Here is a 10,476-nt window from a genome sequence, read left to right as displayed (position 1 = left end):
GGTATCAATTTGCACGTGTATCACATCCACACCTTTTTCATGTATCCTACTGCCTTTCTTCTCCAATTCAGTTCATCCATTATTATTAATATTATTAACATTAATAATATTAATATTAATAATATTAATATTAATATCATTATTATATTATTATTACTACTATTATTATTAGTATTACTATTATTATTATTATTATTATTATTATTATTATTATTAATATTATTTTTATTACTTGCTATGCTACAACCCCCAATTGGAAAAGTAGGATGTTATAAGGCCAGGGGCTCCAACAGGGAAAATAGCCCAGTGAGGAAAGGAAACAAGGAAAAATATAATATTCTAAGAACAGTAATAATATGAAAAGAAATATTTCCTAAATAAACTATAAAAACTTTAACAAAACAAGAGGAAGAGAAATAATATAGAATTGTGTGCCCAAATGTACCCTCAAGCAAGAGCACTCTAACCCAAGACAGTGAAAGACCATGTGTTCACTCGCGCACACTATTCTTTCTAATTTCTCTTTTTATAATTATTATTACTTACTAAGCTACAACCCTAGTTGGAAAAGCAGGATGCTATAAGCCCAGGAGCTCCAACAGGGAAAATAGCCCATTGAGGGAAAAGAAACAAGGAAAATTATATTTTAAGAACAGTAACAATATGAAAAGAAATACTTCCTATATAAACTATAAAAACTTTAACAAAACAAGAAGAGAAATTAGATAGAATAGTGTGCCCGAGTGTAGGCTACCTTTGTCATATCATAAAGTCTCATATAACGTCGCCCATTAAGTATTTATTCTACTCACACATGATCCATTTCAAAATCAAAACTATTCTTTCCCTAAGTAATTACTCTGTTATGTTACCATTTTCCCAAATCCAAAACTAACCTGACCCCATTTATAAGTTACGGTGTATTCCTATACTTCTCAGGCTAATTCTAATAACCATCATAATCATTATTATTATTATTATTATTATTATTACATCATCATTATTATTATTATTATTATTATTATTATTACATCATCATCATTATTATTATTATTATTATTATCATTATTATTATTATTATCATTATTATAACTATCATTACTATTATTATCATTATCATTATTACTATCATTGTCATCATTATTAGCTAAGCTACAACTCTAGTTGGAATAGCAAGATGCTATAAGCCCAAGGGGTCCAACAGGGAAAAAATATCACACAACAGAACATTGCTTGAAGTTACAGTTAACACATGGTTTACCCCAGCGTTAGAACCCTACGCAGACATAAAACTACCTATAAATCTTCCATGAAAACTCCCAAAAGTACTAAACCTGGCAGTTGGCCAGCGGATATCCGAGTCATGATTAGGTGAACGTATTAAATTCTTCACACGTTCTTGGCCATAAGATTTTGAATTCTTCACACGTTCTTGGCCATAAGATTTCTCTAAGAGCCTTACTACCTGTGGCTGTTATTCCTTTGAATGTTATGTAAAATTAAATAGGATCCATTGAAATACCAAGGTTTCGTTTTAGTTTGCTCTCTATACACACATATATACTGTACATATGTGTGTGTATGTATATATATATATATATATATATATATATATATATATATATATATATGGGTGTGTGTGTGTGAAGAGAGAGAGAGAGAGAGAGAGAGAGAGAGAGAGAGAGAGAGAGAGAGAGAGAGAGAGAGAGAGAGAGAGAGAGAGAGAGAGAGGTGAGTCCAAATAGGGGTGGTTTACACAAACATAACTATTATTTACTGTCATGACTTTGCACATTTCAACACTACTCTAAATTTAGGCGAATCATGGGGCGTGTAATCAAACTTCTGGAATTGAAGCGAGAGAGAGAGAGAGAGAGAGAGAGAGAGAGAGAGAGAGAGAGAGAGAGAGAGAGAGAGAGAGAGAGAGAGAGAGTACAAATATTGATAGATCCTTAATACACGTCAAGGTCCATTGTATTTGTAAGCATAACTATAAACATATTCTTTTCTTTATTTGATAATCACTTTTCCATAAAATGTTGCTGTTCTAGAAGCCTTTGCAAAGACATTTTCTGTACCTTTCTACTATCATTATAATTGCTTCGCCAAAATCCTCGAAGGACATGTATTCACCTCTGTCTTTTTATTTATTTATCTGTTTGCTTGATCACGAGCAACTTTACACAATAACTACTCAACTGATTTTGACCAAACTTGGTCATCTGGAATGAATCTGTAACATTTTGGATGAAGTACATCAAAGTACAAGTACACATAGGTATTTGAAAGTAATCGCAATGTTAAGTAAATCAAAATATTTTTCTAGTTCATTTTTTGTTTGTGAACATTGCTCAAAAACTACTGAACCTATTTCAACGAAAGTAAAAGTACGCAGTGGAGTTAAGAGCAAAATAAGACTCTCTACTAAGTGCCCCTCTATAGTCAATAATTTTTAGTGAGGCAGATTTGCACGGACTTGCAGGGGTGCCCTTTAGCTCGGAAAAGTTTCCTGCTCGCTGATTGGTTGGACAAGATCATTCTAACCAATCAGATAGCAGGAAACTTTGCCGAGCTAAAAGGGCACCACTGCGAGTCAGTGCAAATGCGCCTCATTAAAAAAAAAAGTTAATAGTTATAATCATTTGTAGTATTATTAAAGGGCTTTAACATCCTGGAAGCGCTAATAAACCATCTTTGTATGCAAATGAAGTGACAAATGCTGTAGAAGCCATACTGTAAAGGGGATTCATAAACGATTCAGAAGATCATGGATGAATACGGTCTATTATAATAAGTTGTTCTAAAGTCATGTTTTCTTCTTTTTTTTTCATATACAGCTGAGCGAAAGTTCTCGTTGGGAAAGGACTGGCACGCTTTCTGCCTGAAGTGTGAGAAGTGCAAGAAGACCCTCACTCCTGGAAGTCACTCTGAACATGATGGAAAACCCTACTGTACGACCCCATGCTATGGGGCACTCTTCGGACCTGGAGGTCAGCTTTTGTCTAATTCATTGTCGAGAGTTTGTTATGAAATGTTTGCACTAACAATAACTAATATCTTCTTACTATGAGGTCTTTTAGACTAGGTTTATGGTGAAAGTAGGCTGGCTTGGAAGCAGTATTTTGACTTGTGTCCCAGATATCTGGCGACCCATGTATCAGAACATAAAGCTCTGTGGACGATGCACAAAGACTTTCATGCTATCGCTGTCAGTGATGCCTTTTCTCTAGAGCAAAGGAAATTTATAAGAGAATGATGGATTCAGGTTTACTCGCCCGCTCTGCAAACATGCGTATCACAACATGTCCGCTTGCCAGAACAGAGGAACAATGAGATAATGTTAAATTCCTAGCGAAGCAAGCCACGGTGGAGCAAAGACCAGTTGACGTTAGTGATTAATTAAATCATTAAAATAACCCACACATATTTGTGGGCAGAGTGATCAAAGAGTTCCCAAGCTTATTTGTGGGCAGTGATCAAAGAATTCCCACACATATTTGTGGGCAGAGTGATCAAAGAGTTCCCAAGCTTATTTGTGGGCAGTGATCAAAGAATTCCCACACATATTTGTGGGCAGAGTGATCAAAGAGTTCCCTAGCATATTTGTGGGCAGTGATCAAAGAATTCCCACACATATATGTGGGGAGAGTGATAAAGAGTTCCCACACATATTTGTGGGCAGAGTGATCAAAGAGTTTCAAAGCATATTTGTGGGCAAAGTGATCAAAGAATTCCCAAACATAATTGTGGGCAGAGTGATCAAAGAGTTCCAAAGAATATTTGTGGGCAAAGTGATCAAAGAATTCCCAAACATAATTGTGGGCAGAGTGATCAAAGAGTTCCAAAGAATATTTGTGGGCAAAGTGATCAAAGAATTCCCAAACATAATTGTGGGCAGAGTGATCAAAGAGTTCCAAAGAATATTTGTGGGCAAAGTGATCAAAGAATTCCCAAACATAATTGTGGGCAGAGTGATCAAAGAGTTCCAAAGAATATTTGTGGGCAAAGTGATCAAAGAATTCCCAAACATAATTGTGGGCAGAGTGATCAAAGAGTTCCAAAGAATATTTGTGGGCAAAGTGATCAAAGAATTCCCAAACATAATTGTGGGCAGAGTGATCAAAGAGTTCCAAAGAATATTTGTGGGCAAAGTGATCAAAGAATTCCCAAACATAATTGTGGGCAGAGTGATCAAAGAGTTCCAAAGAATATTTGTGGGCGAAGTGATCAAAGGGTTCCCACACATATTTGTGGGCAGAGTGATCAAAGAATTCCCACACATATATGTGGGGAGAGTGATAAAGAGTTCCCAAACATAATTGTGGCCAGAGTGATCAAAGAATTCCCAAACATAATTGTGGGCAGAGTGATCAAAGAGTTCCAAAGAATATTTGTGGGCAAAGTGATCAAAGAATTCCCAAACATAATTGTGGGCACAGTGATCAAAGAGTTCCAAAGAATATTTGTGGGCAAAGTGATCAAAGAATTCCCAAACATAATTGTGGGCAGAGTGATCAAAGAGTTCCAAAGAATATTTGTGGGCAAAGTGATCAAAGAATTCCCAAACATAATTGTGGGCAGAGTGATCAAAGAGTTCCAAAGAATATTTGTGGGCAAAGTGATCAAAGAATTCCCAAACATAATTGTGGGCAGAGTGATCAAAGAGTTCCAAAGAATATTTGTGGGCAAAGTGATCAAAGAATTCCCAAACATAATTGTGGGCAGAGTGATCAAAGAGTTCCAAAGAATATTTGTGGGCAAAGTGATCAAAGAATTCCCAAACATAATTGTGGGCACAGTGATCAAAGAGTTCCAAAGAATATTTGTGGGCAAAGTGATCAAAGAATTCCCAAACATAATTGTGGGCAGAGTGATCAAAGAGTTCCAAAGAATATTTGTGGGCAAAGTGATCAAAGAATTCCCAAACATAATTGTGGGCAGAGTGATCAAAGAGTTCCAAAGAATATTTGTGGGCAAAGTGATCAAAGAATTCCCAAACATAATTGTGGGCAGAGTGATCAAAGAGTTCCAAAGAATATTTGTGGGCAAAGTGATCAAAGAATTCCCAAACATAATTGTGGGCAGAGTGATCAAAGAGTTCCAAAGAATATTTGTGGGCAAAGTGATCAAAGAATTCCCAAACATAATTGTGGGCAGAGTGATCAAAGAGTTCCAAAGAATATTTGTGGGCGAAGTGATCAAAGGGTTCCCACACATATTTGTGGGCAGAGTGATCAAAGAATTCCCACACATATATGTGGGGAGAGTGATAAAGAGTTCCCACACATATTTGTGGGCAGAGTGATCAAAGAATTCCCACACACATTTGTGGGCAAAGTGATCAAAGAATTCCCAAGCATATTTGTGGGCACAGTGATCAAAGAGTTCCAAAGAATATTTGTGGGCAAAGTGATCAAAGAATTCCCAAGCATATTTGTGGGCAGAGTGATCAAAGAGTTCCAAAGAATATTTGTGGGCGAAGTGATCAAAGAGTTTCCACACATATTTGTGGGCAGAGTGATCAAAGAATTCCCACACATATATGTGGGGAGAGTGATAAAGAGTTCCCACACATATTTGTGGGCAGAGTGATCAAAGAATTCCCACACACATTTGTGGGCAAAGTGATCAAAGAATTCCCAAGCATATTTGTGGGCACAGTGATCAAAGAGTTCCAAAGAATATTTGTGGGCAGAGTGATCAAAGGGTTCCCACACATATTTGTGGGCAAAGTGATCAAAGAATTCCCAAACATAATTGTGGGCAGAGTGATCAAAGAGTTCCCACACATATTTGTGGGCAAAGTGATCAAAGAATTCCCAAGCATATTTGTGGGCAGAGTGATCAAAGAGTTCCAAAGAATATTTGTGGGCGAAGTGATCAAAGGGTTCCCACACATATTTGTGGGCAAAGTGATCAAAGAATTCCCAAACATAATTGTGGGCAGAGTGATCAAAGAGTTCCCACACATATTAGTGGGCAAAGTGATCAAAGAATTCCCAAACATAATTGTGGGCAGAGTGATCAAAGAGTTCACACACATATTTGTGGGCAAAGTGATCAAAGAATTCCCAAACATAATTGTGGGCAGAGTGATCAAAGAATTCCCACACATATTTGTGGGCAGAGTGATCAAAGGGTTCCCACACATATTTGTGGGCAAAGTGATCAAAGAATTCCCAAACATAATTGTGGGCAGAGTGATCAAAGAATTCCCACACATATTTGTGGGCAGAGTGATCAAAGAGTTCCCAAGCTTATTTGTGGGCAGTGATCAAAGAATTCCCACACATATTTGTGGGCAGAGTGATCAAAGAGTTCCCTAGCTTATTTGTGGGCAGTGATCAAAGAATTCCCACACATATATGTGGGGAGAGTGATAAAGAGTTCCCACACATATTTGTGGGCAGAGTGATCAAAGAGTTTCAAAGCATATTTGTGGGCAGTGATCAAAGAATTCCCAAACATAATTGTGGCCAGAGTGATCAAAGAGTTCCCACACATATTTGTGGGCAAAGTGATCAAAGAATTCCCAAACATAATTGTGGGCAGAGTGATCAAAGAGTTCCAAAGAATATTTGTGGGCGAAGTGATCAAAGGGTTCCCACACATATTTGTGGGCAAAGTGATCAAAGAATTCCCAAACATAATTGTGGGCAGAGTGATCAAAGAGTTCCAAAGAATATTTGTGGGCAAAGTGATCAAAGAATTCCCAAACATAATTGTGGGCAGAGTGATCAAAGAGTTCCAAAGAATATTTGTGGGCAAAGTGATCAAAGAATTCCCAAACATAATTGTGGGCAGAGTGATCAAAGAGTTCCAAAGAATATTTGTGGGCAAAGTGATCAAAGAATTCCCAAACATAATTGTGGGCAGAGTGATCAAAGAGTTCCAAAGAATATTTGTGGGCAAAGTGATCAAAGAATTCCCAAACATAATTGTGGGCAGAGTGATCAAAGAGTTCCAAAGAATATTTGTGGGCAAAGTGATCAAAGAATTCCCAAACATAATTGTGGGCAGAGTGATCAAAGAGTTCCAAAGAATATTTGTGGGCGAAGTGATCAAAGGGTTCCCACACATATTTGTGGGCAGAGTGATCAAAGAATTCCCACACATATATGTGGGGAGAGTGATAAAGAGTTCCCACACATATTTGTGGGCAGAGTGATCAAAGAATTCCCACACACATTTGTGGGCAAAGTGATCAAAGAATTCCCAAGCATATTTGTGGGCACAGTGATCAAAGAGTTCCAAAGAATATTTGTGGGCAGAGTGATCAAAGGGTTCCCACACATATTTGTGGGCAAAGTGATCAAAGAATTCCCAAACATAATTGTGGGCAGAGTGATCAAAGAGTTCCCACACATATTTGTGGGCAAAGTGATCAAAGAATTCCCAAGCATATTTGTGGGCAGAGTGATCAAAGAGTTCCAAAGAATATTTGTGGGCGAAGTGATCAAAGGGTTCCCACACATATTTGTGGGCAAAGTGATCAAAGAATTCCCAAACATAATTGTGGGCAGAGTGATCAAAGAGTTCCCACACATATTAGTGGGCAAAGTGATCAAAGAATTCCCAAACATAATTGTGGGCAGAGTGATCAAAGAGTTCCCACACATATTTGTGGGCAAAGTGATCAAAGAATTCCCAAGCATATTTGTGGGCAGAGTGATCAAAGAGTTCCAAAGAATATTTGTGGGCGAAGTGATCAAAGGGTTCCCACACATATTTGTGGGCAAAGTGATCAAAGAATTCCCAAACATAATTGTGGGCAGAGTGATCAAAGAGTTCACACACATATTTGTGGTCAAAGTGATCAAAGAATTCCCAAACATAATTGTGGGCAGTGATCAAAGAATTCCCACACATATTTGTGGGCAGAGTGATCAAAGGGTTCCCACACATATTTGTGGGCAAAGTGATCAAAGAATTCCCAAACATAATTGTGGGCAGAGTGATCAAAGAATTCCCACACATATTTGTGGGCAAAGTGATCAAAGAATTCCCACATAATTGTGGGCAGAGTAATCAAAGAGTTCCCACGCACATTTGTGGGCAGAGCGATCAAAGAGTTCCCACACATATTTGTGGGCAAAGTGATCAAAGAATTCCCAAACATAATTGTGGGCAGAGTGATCAAAGAATTCCCCCACATATTTGTGGGCAAAGTGATCAAAGAATTCCCAAACATAATTGTGGGCAGAGTGATCAAAGAATTCCCACACATATTTGTGGGCAGAGTGATCAAAGGGTTCCCACACATATTTGTGGGCAAAGTGATCAAAGAATTCCCAAACATAATTGTGGGCAGAGTGATCAAAGACTTCCCACGCACATTTGTGGGCAGAGCGATCAAAGAGTTCCTTGCTGGTGGGAGGACTGCCATATTTTTGGGACACAAGTCGGAAAATTGCGGTCTGGACACCAGTGAAATATTAGCACTAATGAATGTTATGAAGTGCTAGCCAAGCAGTTTGATATTATATCATTTCTAGATAAGTTTCTCTTTCCTTTGCATAGGCATTTCAAAGCATAGTCTGTCTTATTCTTTTGACAATAACCCTTTAATAATAATAATAATAATAATAATAATAATAATAATAATAATAATAATAATAATTATTATTATTATTATTACTATGAAGTCTCTTTTAATCGAAGACAAAATTTACTTGTTAGTTTGAGTCAATCTACTTTTGAACTCTCATCATATCAAGTCGTGAAACATATTGTCAGGAAGTTGTCCTAACAGTAATAATCTGTTACTGATTTAACCCATAGATGTTGAATGATCCTTCATAACCACGCATCATAATATCACACACTAGAGTTGTTCAAACACTCTCATGAGCAGTTTAGCCTAGGTCTTTGTCGTGAAATTTAAATATGATAATTAGACGAATTAAATACAGTCTGAATAACAATTCCTCATCATAAGAATACATAACTGCCTTTATTAGGACGATGTAAATAGTTTAAAAATTTGTTATATAAGAAACTGATTGAGATAAAAAAAAATTTGTTGCAAAGAATAAAACACGAAAGTATCGGTATCAATGAGTTCTGATTTCACTCAACATTTGTGATGCAATATGGGAGTAACGATTACCACTATCAAATTGCATTCTTTATAGACCACGTATATAACCAGTATCAAATGATGTAGTGGTTGAATGACATCATTGTTAGTCAACCTAAATAATATTTTGTAGATATGAAATTGTATAAGCCACAGTTAAATAATTTTTATTTACCTATCACAAGTCAAAATAACCAATTATTTATAACTAATAACTTATCATAATTAATTACCATTACTAAAAAAATCTAATTCTTATATTACAGGTTACGGACGCGGAGGAACGCAGAGTTTCAAGTACGAGAACTAATTAATTAAGGCACGATAACTTAAAAAGAGTATCAAGTACGATAATTAGTAAATCAAGGCAGGATAACTTAAGAAGAGAGTTCAAGTACGATAACTAAAGGACCACAGCCAAAGAAATGTTCACTTCGGACCAAATTTGAAGAAAAAAATGTGGATCTTTGCCGTCCTTAGATTTAGTCCTTGAAGAATTATAATGTCTTAATACAAATCTAGGTTTTGTGTTTCATTTAGCCTTTTCTACTTATTCTTTTTGTGATGATATGTTATGGTAAAATATAATCCTCATTTTGGTGTAGACATTAATGCCCTATGTATCATGGAATTTTAGCATATTTGGATCCGGTCAGTTTCACGAGTATCAAAGTAGCAACGGTGGGACTTGCTACACTCCATGAATATTTTCTAAAAGACAAAAACACATTTTCATCTGGAGTTCCTTTTTCATATGAAAACGAGAGCAATAAATACATAATTATTCTTGCTTGGGGGTACACTAGGGCACACTATTCTATTTTATTTCTCTTCCTCTTGTTTTGTTAAAGTTTTTTATAGTTTATATAGGAGACTTTCATTTTAATGTCACTCTTCTTAAAGTAATTTATTTTTCCTTGTTTCCTTTCCTCACTGGGCTATTTTCCCTGTTGGGTCCCCTGGGCTTATAGTATCCTGCTTTTCTAACTAGGGTTGCAGCCTGGCAATTGATAATGATCACATATATATATATATATATATATATATATATATATATATATATATATATATATATATATATATATATATATAGTAAGGCGAGGCAATTTTGGACACCTTTTTAGAAACCTTTGTACAAAATCTGTATTAATAATTTATGACCAAAAATCAAACATGCTTTCAAAAGAGGGAGGTCTCATCTATAAAAATAGTTTGTTTCATAATCATCAGAGAATTAGAAATTCCTATATCTCATCAATAAAAAAAATATCTTAGAGGCGAGGCAATTTTGGACAGCGAGGCAATTATAGACACGTCTGTATCTCCGTTAAGCAGCAACGCTCAATTTCCAAATTATGACAATTTGTGGTCACTATCAATATAAATTAAATATACTA

At 36.2% G+C, this 10,476-nt stretch overlaps 1 protein-coding gene across 1 annotated transcript in view; it reads left to right on the top strand.

Moving 5' to 3' along the window:
* Positions 1 to 9,601, top strand: part of LOC137622878 (cysteine-rich protein 1-like) — a 20,402-nt gene extending 10,801 nt beyond the window's left edge. Inside the window, exons 2-3 of the mRNA XM_068353447.1 lie at positions 2,838 to 2,990; positions 9,346 to 9,601. Of these exons, the coding sequence (XP_068209548.1) occupies positions 2,838 to 2,990; positions 9,346 to 9,389 (197 nt within the window). The 3' untranslated portion in view covers positions 9,390 to 9,601. The remainder of the gene's footprint in view (positions 1 to 2,837; positions 2,991 to 9,345) is intronic.
* Positions 9,602 to 10,476: the final 875 nt, after the last annotated feature.

Source organism: Palaemon carinicauda, chromosome 29, assembly GCF_036898095.1.
Source record: "Palaemon carinicauda isolate YSFRI2023 chromosome 29, ASM3689809v2, whole genome shotgun sequence".
In the NCBI taxonomy this organism is placed as follows: Eukaryota; Metazoa; Arthropoda; class Malacostraca; order Decapoda; family Palaemonidae; genus Palaemon; species Palaemon carinicauda.
The sequence above is the reverse complement of the archived record's forward strand: the minus strand, read 5'-3'. Positions and strand labels throughout refer to the sequence as shown.